At 44.2% G+C, this 13,086-nt stretch overlaps 1 protein-coding gene across 5 annotated transcripts in view; it reads left to right on the forward strand.

Annotated features, from left to right (window-relative positions):
- Window positions 1–13,086, forward strand: part of hth (Meis homeobox homothorax) — a 502,786-nt gene that overhangs the window by 210,869 nt on the left and 278,831 nt on the right. For 3 of the 5 annotated variants that reach the window (XM_033336883.2, XM_076624521.1, XM_033336882.2), the window contains exon 8: window positions 10,607–10,615. The exons of the other annotated variants lie outside the window; for them this stretch is intronic. In XM_033336883.2, the coding sequence (XP_033192774.1) occupies window positions 10,607–10,615 (9 nt within the window). The remainder of the gene's footprint in view (window positions 1–10,606; window positions 10,616–13,086) is intronic. 5 annotated transcript variants of the gene reach the window in all.

The following is a 13,086-nucleotide window of genomic DNA, read 5'->3' on the forward strand; positions in this document are numbered from 1 at the left end:
CCTCTGGTACGTAGGATCGTCGCCACAGAAGATTTGAGCAGAGAGTAGCCAGGTCGTAAAATTTCAGAATCGCGGAAAAGATTCATCGAGATCGTTACCGATGCTGCCGGTCTCGTAGCTAATTGCCTCTTCAATCGTGCACCGGGCCGGTTCGATGTGCCCGTTTCGAAGGAATCCTCGCGAAACGGACAGCGATCTCTTACGGCGAAGGAGAAAGAGAATTCCGGTGCGTGGATCGTTCTGTTCGTTACAAGCCAGCAGCATGGGAGAAAAAACGGTCGATCGTAAAACTACCAAATCGTAAAGAACGTCTCCGGGAATCATTAGTATACAACGTACAAGTATCTTCGCATAACTAAGCGGGCGAGTTTGGTCCCTGCGTCGCGTCTCTGACCACTCTAGCCGCGCCACTTACCTTCCTCGCGCACGGTCGACAGATAATAACGCGAAGAAGAAACTAGTTGCCTCCGTACGATCCTCCCTCGTTTCTCTTTCCTTCTAGGAGTTGGCTGTGGTACGTGGCGGGCACGGATTCCTCGCGCTAAGAGCGGTTAGCGCAAGCAAACGCGCGTGGAATGCCGGCAAAACCGTCGCGTGCGATGCGATCGCCTTGGTCTAGCCGAGCATTCGCTGCGAGGAATCGGCCACGGATGGCGGTGCCGCGACAGCATGAATCCCCGCGTGTAAATTCGGAGTATGCGGTGATACTAGCGATCAGCTTGGTATTTTCGCGCGAACGCCGCGCTATAATTGATTTCTTATTTACCGGCGGTAAGAGTTCCCGGAAGCGGCGCCGTTTCGCCAGATCGCGAACGTCTGCGTGTCGTTCCTTCGTGAACGAATCGAGGAGAAAGAGGATTCGTAAAGCGATCCTCGCTTCGATGGAAGAATTCGCGGTAATTTGCGACTTTTTGCCGAGGTACGGGTATCGCCGCTGCATGATACTGCACACGGGGTGTCTGATGTAACTGGTACCGTGAAACTTTAAGTCATTGTTCTAGCTGTTTTTCAGCAGCACGTGTGCATTAGGTGTTTTCTGTTTTAATATCGTGTCAGATGGGAAATTTAGTTTTTTCGGCAGTTGTTTTGAAGTAATGCAGCAACATACGTTTTATGTGTTATATTTGCACTTTATCTAACTTTTACTGACTGCCTTTCGATGTGTGATCTCTTTGCTCCTTACGAGAATACTCTTGTATTCTTATAAAATAAGCCATTTATATCAAACAACCTACATTGTTCATTAACGCAATGACAACTTCCACGTTTAGTCAATGTATTAAACACAACGTGTATTAAATCTTCAAAGGATCATTGGCACAATACATTTCAAACTTTGTCACAAGTATGATTCATCTATTGCGAATCTAATCTCCATATCACAAGAGAAGAGATTCAAATGTCAAATTCTCAGCCATAAATCAGCCTTTTGCCTTCTAAAAATCCCATTTAACTCGAATACTTTCTAAACTATCAACATAAAATCCTCACGTCGGACGCGTATCGCAGCCGGAGGCTTCCGTGCGTACGCGAAAGAAGAGAGAGAGTGGGAGAGAGAGAGAGAGAGAGAGAAAGAGAGACAGAGGCGGAGGCGGCGAGAGCAACCATCGTGTTGCATATTTTACATTCTGCTGACGTTCGTGCCGGACACAGTTCGTTCTCGTACACGCGGAGTGTCGGCAAAAAGTATGGTGGTTCCGAGGCGAACGGCAGGACCAGGGGCCCCCGCAGCCGGGTCACCAGTTTTGTACTTTTTGTCCGGTGGCTGAGGCGGTTGTGGTTGCGGCTGCGGCTGCGGCGGCACCGTCCGCTCGGTATGCGTACCAGGACATCTTTTGACCCGCGAGGACCTCGTTCCTAATTTGTGATTCCGTTCGTCTCCGAACGCACCATGACTGCGTTCTTTTGCTTTCCATCAACTTGCTTCTAGTTCGCCAGAAGTCTTTCGCTAACCGCTGTTTCCGGAAACTTTTTCAAATTAGAAGCCCGCTGCTTTTACCCCGTCCTATTACTTTTAATAAGACATTACAGAGAGGAATTTCGGAAAGAGTGAGTTTGATGAATTTTTTTTTTTTTTTTTAGAAAACCGAAAAACGAATCACATGTAAAAATTGCACATTTCTTATTAGAATATTATGTTATATGAATAGCAAATTCATTTAGGTTACCTAAGTTATTACTGAATATATAAACAATTATATACATAGTATACTGAATATATAAACATATTATATACAAAGATAAGAATTAAGTAATTTATTCAATATAGGTATACTTAGTAACCTGTGGAGTTAAATCACAGAAGATCTTAGTACTTCCATGGACATGCAAGTCATTGGATTAGGATTCCCATTGAAAGTATCTGGAATTTGTTAAAATTATATGTTTCAAGATATTTGGCAGTAATGGAAAGGTAAATTACACGACACGGTAATGCATACAAATGGGGAAACACAGATTATTAACATACGTGTGTATAACACCTCGGTACTTGATAAACTTCGCTACTATAGAGTTCCATGCTTTTTAACTTTGCTAAAAAACTGAAAAATGTTGAAAGGTTTGAGTGGCCCTAATTCGATAGCCGGAGGCGGTACGTGAAAATTAATATAAAATACTTGGTAGCTTCTGTACAGAGTTAACGACAACTCGAGCCAAGGTAATTGGTCAAAGTGAAAGAGCTTAAGCCTGATTGTTATAGCGATCGTGCAGACGGTTGCTAGCAGCGAGCATAAAACAGTGTGCTTCCAGTTAATTTATGAAATTAATAATGAGAATGCTGAACAGGCTGGCGTTGCGTAACGCGAATGGATACGTGGTTCGGCTTAATTAGTAGTTACAGTCGATTACAACGCCTTGACGACCGTGCACTCGGCATCTTCCTCGGTAATTCCTCAGAGAACGTTTCACCGTCGCAAGAACTGTCGGCGTTAAATTGGAAAAGATAATAAAACGGGTTTACGCAGACTCTTCTATAATCACGATTTTTCCGACGTTTTGTCCGATAAAATTGACGATAGAGTTAGAAACAAAACGATTCCGCTATTCGCAACAACGTAACCGTCTCCATCGCGAGAACTTCAATTTATTTTCCTCACTTCGTGTCATTAACGATCTATGTAATTTTCATATTCTACATCGTAACTATTCCACTTCAATATACCGATAAGAAAATTCTTGATTCATACTTGTAGTTTTAAGAAAAATAACGTTTTTGCTATTCAATTACCTCGAAGGAGGATCGCGGTCGTATCAAGACATATCCATCGCGGTGATCGCGTTCCTCGATCGTTGGATCATCAACGTTGGGGCAGACGCACGTTCGCCAAATGTCGGTGGTCAGGCCGGCCCGAAAATTTTATTTAATATGAAATAAAACGCATTCCCGCGTGCTGTGCGTGCCAACGACGACGAGGAGGGCATCGACGCGGCCGCATCCTCTCGCGGCCATTGTGTTTCTCCTGTTTGCCAGTTCACTCGGACGTAGGTATCCACGGATCGTCGCGGGTTCTCAACCTCCCGGTTGTTCTACGTTTTCCCGCGACAGAAACAAACGAGTCCGCTTCCGCCACGCGAAAAGGGGCGCGAGCTACTGTGTATGTGAGCCGTGCGCTCCTGTCCTGCTTACCCGGCCACGGAATTACGTGCACGCAAGTCCCGTGCACCTGTCGTGCGGAAATTTCTCGACGTGCGGACTTTCAAGATCTCGAATGTCGCATTTTCGAACCGTTATATCGGCGATGATAAATATTCAATCGTGTATGGATGGAAGAGATGTTTGTCAATTGTGATACGAAGTGTAGAAGTTGCGGAAAGCAGATCATTAGACGTAGGTCTGATATCTACGTGATATCTGATGGTTTAATTGAAATCACACGAGATAGCTACACGTGTAGACACAGATTACAGATATACACTTGATTTCCTTAATCTTAAACAAGATAATATCAAATACATAGTACTGTAAAACCACCAACTAATTATTCTTATTCAAACGATTACCATCACGTTTCGTTCATTTTTTATGGACCATTGTTCAATAAATCAAACAACATCATGTACGGGGTAAAGAATATTTCCTGTTCGTTAATTCCAGTCCAAGAAATCGAATGTCCTCCTGTCTCGATTAATAAACATACGATGAGAGAACCCCTGACTGGTTGACGTTTCTTCGTGAGACCCGTGCACCGGCATAAAACGTATACATGTTGCGTAGCTCGGAGAGAAGGACACTGTCGCCACTAGCAAAAACACTATTGAGTTAATCAACTAATTTATAATTAAAATTCCACGCTGCGAGCCGGCGGGAGTCTCCGGTCGCCACTGTCTCGCTGCGAGTTGCGCAAGAAGCGAGTCTACTGGGTCCAGTGGCCGTGGTTTCGCGGTAATCGCCATCAAATTCATAGAACACCAATTAGCCCCTCATCGACGCTCACGAGCCATCCTCTTGTTTGGTTCGTTGCCTCTTCCCGTCTACCTCGGACAGCTGGAAAAAGTCGACCTAGTTCCGGTGCTCGAGTTTAGACTCGTTCCGACTAGCGGTTCCTCTATTTCCTTTTCATCGCGTTTCGTGCTCGATGCTTCTTGTCGGTGGTTGGTTATAGAAACTGCAGAATGGCAGACGTTTTTCGTGGTAAAGAATTAAAGCTCGAGTCTCAGAGTATTCCTTTGAATGTCTCTCGAGGATTTCTCTAAAGGATAATCTTTGACATTTTTTCTTTTTTTACGATCCTCTGTTACTCGGAGAAAGCGGTATCTTCGGCTGACTACATCGTCGATTTATGTTAGCGACGATATGAAAAATACGCTATGGAGCTGTTGGAGCATTCAGGAAGAGCTTGGAGAAACCAACGAAGCGGCGATACGAGGCACGCCGCTTCTGGAGTCCTTGTCACTTGTCATGGTCCGACGAACACGTTGCTGAGATCGCATTAATTACACGTATTAGAGCCTCCCGTTTTCCTCCCGCCTATCTCGCGCCACCCACATAGACGCAGGATTCTTGTTGCTCCGTTGTATGGCAGGCTCTTCGTTCGTCGAGGTCCTTAACCTTTCAAGCACATTTCAAGATTTCGCGGAAATTTATCGTCACGATTTATTTCAACAAAACATGAATTAAATATTAGTTCCATTAAATTTCATCCATAATGGCGAACAGAGAGAGAGAGAGAGAAAGAGAGAGAGAGGGGGAGAGAGAGAGAAACGGTGAGAGCACGGAAAAGCAGAATGAAATTTCGGAGCGGAAGAGGCAGAAGGTTCCCGCGGCGGTTTCTCTCGTCGAGAAAGGGTGGAAGGGGAGGAAAGAGAGGAACGGTCGAGTCCGCTTGGACGGGGAGGCGTCGGGCCCCGAACGGGCATAACGAGTTTTTGCCGTTGGAAATTTGTTAAGGGGAATGTAAAGAGAATAAGTGGCGATTCCCTTTCTCCCGTCCCTTCGTGTCTGACCGGCTGGTTCCCGTGGCGTATATAGGAGTCGCAGCCAGCCGGTCGCGGCCTGACTCGGTTGATTGACTCCCGGGAATTGGAGGCACGGGATACCAGAAACGAGCGGCGCTAGCTTAGCGAGACTTAAAAAGGAACTGGAGCCCGAGCATCGCGTATGTCTTTTTGCGATCGCGGCAACCCCCTTTAAGCGCGCGCGGATCGACGTGCTCGCGTTTCACGGTGTCTTTCGGCCCTCAGAAACGATCCGACCGACGACGATCGGCCGCCACTCCAACCACGCCGTTGCTTTTCCTCTCTGCCGACCACTGCGCAGGATATCTGGCTTCGTGTCTGTCTAGCCGCTTGTTCACCGGTCCCTGCTAGCCTCGTTTCGATTCATCCATGGGAATCGATCTTTCGTGCCACGGTGCCGCGACCAGCTCTTTTATTCTAACCAGAACACACGAGACGAGAAACATTCAAATTCTTTCGTGTCGTAGTAAAACGTTCCAAAATTATCCATCGATCTATCCCCAAATCGTGTAAATTCCTCGGAAGTTCGGACTAGCTGGAGAACTCGCGTTAATTAGACCAATTAATTGATGCCTTGATCAGGGCCCGGAATAAGGAGAAGTTGCGGACTAGCAAAGTGTCGCCGGGGTTTGGCGGCCTCTTATACGCTATGTCGAAGTGAGACGTTAAGTGCGGCTCGTACGTTTCGCTGGTCTCACAAATTCCCATTAGGCGCGACTCCCGATTCCTCGGACGGTGTTAAACGGCCGGCCGGGTTTTTCGTTGGATCGGCCGGCACGGCGTGTTGAATTCGGCGGATTCCAGGCGTCCGGAGGCACTGGCTCCCGGTCATTGTCACCGTTCTCGTCCGTATTAGTAGCGGCTGGCTTCACGGTCCGGGAGGGGCTTCGTGGAGATTAATTAGGGACGATGTTTTAGCAGCAAAAATGAGCCGGGCAAGAAGCCGGCACCATCACCAGCCGCCTCGGATTCGCGCTAACTAACCGGCCAACGCCGCTGATCGGCAGAGCGCCTGCTCGTCACTACTGACCGCAAGAACGTGCTACAAATTAAGCCCAGATCGGCAGAAACCATCTCGAAAATTCGGCCTCCTTCCTCTGTTCCTCCTATGCTTCCCTTTCCGCTGGACCGTTGTAAAGAGTCACTGCGCACGTCTAAGGAATTCCGCGGACCAGATCGAATCACGCGATTCGATCCTTTAATTACACCTCATCGATCGTTTATACGTTGGGAAAAATGTCCTCGTCAGCCTCATGGTTGTTTCGATGCATGGACAAGTATGGAGTTGGAAATTTCTGTTCATTTCTGTTAAGACGATGGTTAGAGTGATCTGAGTGAAGCCGAATCCTTTCTGGAGAATACGACTGGCTCGGGCCTGATGTTGATGACGTTTACTACTTTGTTTAATAGCGTCGCTCGAGCTATCGAATACTATTTTTACATCGTATCATTCTATGTAATTATTAATATTTATTTCCTATGAAAAGTTGGAGGTACGTATTCTTCGTCTTTGCTACCAGAAACGCAGAAAAATTTCAGGGTAATTATCTTCTAAATCAACAATTTCGAATTCTTCGTCATTTTATTACACTATCAAAGAGTTAACAGAATCTATCCGACTATAAAACTATCGATTACAAATATTTTACGGCAAGAACAATTTCCTAGCTTCGAAGACCAAAGAAAAATATTATATCTAAATACTAGAGACTCCTAGACACTTGCTGCAAAATTGCTTGCTACGATTTTATGAGCGCCAGTACTTCCCACATGGAAGCTTTAAAAATCTTCGTAAATTTGAAAATCTCGATTCGTGGTGGAAAATATAGTCGACGAGGACGTTCGTGGGTGCCAGAAGCGACTCGATACTCGAGGAAGACGGGAGAAGGCGAATTCCAGGGATCGACCTCGTTCAACGATTTCAACGACGATTTCGAAACGGTCGGTCGAAGAAGACCCGTGAATATGTCGGCGACCATCGCGGCGCTCAGGCGGGGTCTGTCTTTTGGCAACGTTGGAACGATTATCGTCGAATTTATCGCGCTCGTTCCGTGTCATCGTGTCATTCATCGCGGAGACTATTCGGATCCGCGCGCCGTTTTATAGACGCGCTGCCAATTTTCACCCCCGACTTGTCACCATAATTTTTCCCTATATTTAAGACGTTGATCTCTCTCCGTGTTGTACACCTTTTACACTCCAGCTCGTTCGGTCGTTTCTAGACAACACGAATTATCGCGCCAATTTATTCTAGCGATAACGTGCTATCTTAACGTTTTTGTTCTTTTACTGGCTTTAATTAACCGTTGGTTCGTGGCGTGGTATAATTAACGCTGGAAACAGTCGATATTTTTGTTAAATTACTTCTGCGAATTTTACTTTCGCGCTTATCACGTATAGGTAGATTAAATTTAACATAAATTTACCATTAGTGTATTGATACAAGATAAATAAATATACGAGTTAAATGTTTCGAAGGACACAAATAACATAACATACATCATAACGTACATTTCTATTCAGCTAAAATTTATTCACGAAAACAGACCACAATGAAATTAAATTTTGTTTAAACTAACGCTGCTTGCAAGTAAGGAATTGCAGTTAATAGTAGGTTTTTAGTAATCGAGATTACTTTTATACCGCAGTATCACTCGCAACTCTGTCACAATCTTTGTCTTACTTTAACACGTTTCCAATACGCTCAAATTCAATTCAAACCGTAACACATCTGTCCCGCTCCGTTCACGATCACCTAATAATTCAATGCTACATCCTCCGACTTCATCAGTTTAAAATTTTAATCAGAATTTTCTCTATTATGATCACTCCGGAAAATCTATAAAATATTTCTTCTGATAAATTGAAATCTAGCAAATCGTCGTACAACATTGAGGACATATGTCACGCGTTGCACAAACTACATCTTTATACCAGCCATACCAGTATAACTATAAATCATTAGATCTAATTACCTGGTGAGTGTAACGAGTAAAATATTGTTTTGAATTTACTTGACACCTCGCACACGGTTAGCAATCGTATTTCACGAACATTGTCGCGATTTTTTCGTCGCGTTATGCGAATCCGCGTTACAAAGAGCTATACACGAATCCATTCTACAATACCTATCGTGGTTGATCGTGGTTATCCCTTGAGTAGCTTCGTGGCATCAGCAGGAAGCGGTTGCCGGCGCCTTTATCGATCGATTCGCCGTGTCGATCGGCAGCCGAGGTGCTAATGGGTTAGTCAGCTCGAACACGACTCGAGGTACGGCTACGGTCGCGAAAAATTCGCCGCTCTTTCTCTCGCTCCTCCGAATGCGGCTGCAACATATGTAAATGGCGCGCGGGAGAGCAGCGCAACGACGGCGGCAGAACGCACACTCGCCGCTCTCTCGCGTGTTCCCGGACCCGTTTCTCCAGCGTGCTATCTCTCGCTGGCTTGCGCGGAGACGCCAAGTCGCGCCTGCCGCCTAAGAATAATAAATAGAGATAGAGGAGCGTAGATAGCTGGCATGGGCCAGGGGGAGGTCGCGTATCCTGCCCACGCAGAGATTATCTCGAGGAATTATGAGTGACCGCTCCGGCTTCTAGGTTATGTAAACCAGACATGACTATCGACGCTGTTCGTCCGTGAAATGGGCGATGGTTCTGGGTACAAGTTGTATAGACGCTTGATCGGTTGTCAAGGGTAGAGGGTTGAATCTTCCAGTCGATGTGGGAAGGGTTGGAGTTGTTGCGGAAAGAGGGAAGAATTCGTTTTGTGAAATTGTTTTAGCTTCAACGGGCATCTTTGGGTTGTAAATAATTACATTAGATTTTATTAAGGGGTTATTTAATTTTCAAATATTCATTTTTAATGGTATTCTATATACCGCTAATCACCACTGATAGCCGACTAAAATACAAAATGTGAATTAAAATACGGTAGTTTAAAATTGTAAAGATCCAAGTTGTGGGTTGTCTGTGATTCAAAGATATTGAGAACTAAATGAAAGAATGTAAATTAGTCGTGTGAAACAATGCCACGAATATCAAAGACCATTTCAACAATTACCTCTTCAGTGTTTCCAGACAAGGCGAATAATTAATTCTTGTACTTCATCCTTATTCAACGATATTGCTCAACGTCTCTTTCCTTCGTCAATCATCTGTCAACAACCAGAGACATTTCATAGCTTATGTATTTCTTTCAATCGGCGTAATTTATAGGGTTATTTCGCGCGAACGCAGTCATCGTAACAATAGGAAAGAAGCGGAGCACGACGTCAGCCGTCCGTGAAACTTGCACGCTTGTAATTTGTCGCTCTTTATATTATTGTGTTGTACGATCGAGCACGGTCGCGCACATTTTGTAATCGTTCAGTATCACGATGACGATCGGCAACGATCATCAGATCGAATTATCGTGTTGGCTAATCGCTGGAGACCTCGATTATCTTCGCGATTAAAAGCTGCGAGCTTCCATTCCAATGGCATCTCGGCTCGATTGCAATTCCTTTCCCTCCGTCTTGCTCTATCTGCCTTCTTCCTCGCTTCTATCCCTCCGCTCTATTGCTTTCTTGTCGCTGGAAAAACAGGCGAATCGACGGCTCGCCTTCCGTCGTACGTTTCAATTAAACGCAACAAAAGGCGAAGGAACGGATTTTCGCATTTTTACAAGAGCCGAGGTCGGGAACGACGGCACACCGGGTAATTGCGACTTTTATCCTCGCGGCCGTATGGCGCGGCACACCGTGAAGAGAAGAATGCCATTCGCGCTCTTAATCCCCTTTTCCACGGAGCCACGGAAAGTCAGTTTTTCGTCGTGAAACGTTCTTTAGCGCCAAGAAGGCAATTAGCTCGGAATTAGCTGTGCATTCTGTTAGTTTTCCCATTTACGCATCGCTCTATCTTCCTTCCCTTCTTCGCGCGTAACGTCGTTCAACGGGTGACTTTTCACCCCTTGACAGTGATCGAGAAAGAGAGAAGCGGCGAGAGTTATTTAAAATTGCTAAAACAGCGAACGTTGGTACATTATTATGAGAAATATATAATTGGCATTTTGGTGTAGAAAAAAAGGGCACGATGAGTGAATGTAATTTTTATATATAATCATCGTGGAAAATGAAAATTCGACTAAAGCTTCTCCCTTTCTTTTGTTTCAGACGTCACGGGTAAGTGGACAAGCGAATTCTTTCTTCTTTCTATTCATTTCTATTCTACTCCTTCGTCATCCCGGTTTCTTCTTTGTTCTTCGCTCTGTTTCTCGTAATCAAGGATCGTCCGTAAACTCGACATGACCGGATCGATCCTTGCGGAAATCCATCCGTGCAATTGCCGCTCACGCACTTTAATGATCTTAATTAACGAAGTTATTCTTTACATTTGTAACTCTTGCGACTCGGCCGGCTACGCAGGTTTTCATGCGGCGTGTTCGATGAAATACCCTCGTTTGACGAAACTAGTCGCTGGAACGATTTAATCGCGTCCACCGCTATCTTACCGATACTTCGACGTCGGTGTCGTGAATTTTTCACGTATTGTTATTCTGAAATGTATACGAGTATTTTTATTGATAATTATACTCTTAAAAACTTTACGATATCTTTAACTATTGCTGCCCGAGTCAAATTCAACATTTTCTCGCGACTGGTTTATACTAATTGGTAAAATTCGAGGCTGTTTATAATTGCTCTAATCATATCTGCATAATATGATAATGTACGTACGTCTTGATATATGAGTCAGTTAAAATCTAGAAATAGCACGCACCAGGGAATTAGCTTTAATATGTCCAACTTGAATTTCTATTGAACTTCGATTAAATTGAATTTTAATATCAAAGAATCTATCTCATATGTCAAAAGTACAAGAAATGGGGGAAAATATAATGATGAGTCTAGTGGTGTGCCACAAGTAACGAGACTAAAAATATGCAATAGAATTTTAGAAATGAATTTGTTGACTAGGTATTTATCATTCATTACTAACGGTAACCATATGTTTGTTACATGTTAAATGAATATAGCAAGAAGTAAAAGCGATAGACTACAACTAAATACCATTATCAAATCTGCGAGTAGCATTGGAAACAGATCATTTGCAATTTCATAATCTACAAAATCTTTTCATTGCCAACAGGTTTCCATTAATAGTATCTTCAAACGCGAACATGGCTAGTTCGATAGCAATGATATAATTAGTACCAAATAACAAAGTTTCAAGTATTTCAAAGGAATGACAGTGGCTATACTAGAACGATCGTGAAGCGATCCATGTCTCGTACCGATGGTCTTTCGCGGAGCGTTTCTTCAACTCGGTTTTGTGTTGGCGCGTACGGCGCGCGCCGCGGTAACGAGCCGCTCCGGCGGCTTAATTAGATTAATTAGATTGCAGCCGAGGCGGATCGCGCGTTCCGAGATCTGTCGTGATCCGCGATCGCCTCCGCCAACGTTACGTTTTCATTTCTACGCGATTCTCGTTAAAGAATCGAACCGTGACCGAGCTCGTTTCCACACCATTTTTTTTTTTTCATAATAATTCTCGACTGTAATTTCGTGTGCGTCTCGGTCTGTAAGCTTGGGGTTTTGTATTTTGTTATACCGATGAATTCATATGCCTTTAACTTCCCAATTTTATTTCATATCATCTTAATAAAGTATATATTGTTCCGATTTCAATTTCATTTCAGATGGTGTGGATAATTTACTTCTAATTTCTGTTATGTTGCAGAATTAGATGATTTCTACAGATTCCTTTGATTTGTGAAAAATTAAACATAAATCACCATTTTAAACATCCGAGACCGAAATAAAGTCGATCGATTTGATTCCAAATATTTGAAATCTCTGGCAGAATTTCGTATTTATGCTGAATATTTCAATCGCCGCCACACGCAACTTCTCGATTTCGATCATTCCATCGACTTTGGTTACACGATTTTTGTCGCCTGGCCCGTTTCCCGGCCGGTTTCGCCGCATTTATAAATAGGTTTTTCAGACGCGTGTGGTATCGGTCGCGCTCGTCAGCATCGCGGCTGAATGCTAATTTTACTAAATCGTATATCAAAAGCGTAATCTACCGTGCGTCGCGCTGCACCGTGGAATCCTTAACGACGTAATTAATATGTAAACTGTAAAATGTGTACGGGCCCGAATCGATTCCTATAAATATGTATGCGACAGATCGGCCGGCGCATTCTTCGTTATAGTAACGTGTAGTTTTGCCGTCATATTTTTTTAACCATCGACCCGTGTGCGTCGATCACAAAGTATATTCGCCGAGTATACCAAGTTTCCATTCGTGGCGTCTTTCGACGCTTCGGTAAGAAAGAGCAGTTCCGTTGATCCCGTACTTTAATAACGATATGTCGAATCTTTGACGTCGATGAATTTTTATCCATGAATATTTATGCTTTGAACGTTCCTACGAGCACAATGTGGCATGTTCGACGCGTCGTCTACGCGACTTTCGCGCTTCTTCGGGGAAGAAACGCCCTCGAGTCACGAATTATCGCGGATTATTCATTCGGTCGTATATCAGACTCATTGCGCGGTTGCGTGAAGTAATTAATATATAAATGGCTAAAGGTGGTGGTGCCCAGGAACGTGGTCGCCTATAAATATTTATGTATTGTATTATTCAG

Source organism: Bombus vancouverensis, chromosome 14 (genome assembly GCF_051014615.1).
Source record: "Bombus vancouverensis nearcticus chromosome 14, iyBomVanc1_principal, whole genome shotgun sequence".
In the NCBI taxonomy this organism is placed as follows: domain Eukaryota; kingdom Metazoa; phylum Arthropoda; class Insecta; order Hymenoptera; family Apidae; genus Bombus; species Bombus vancouverensis.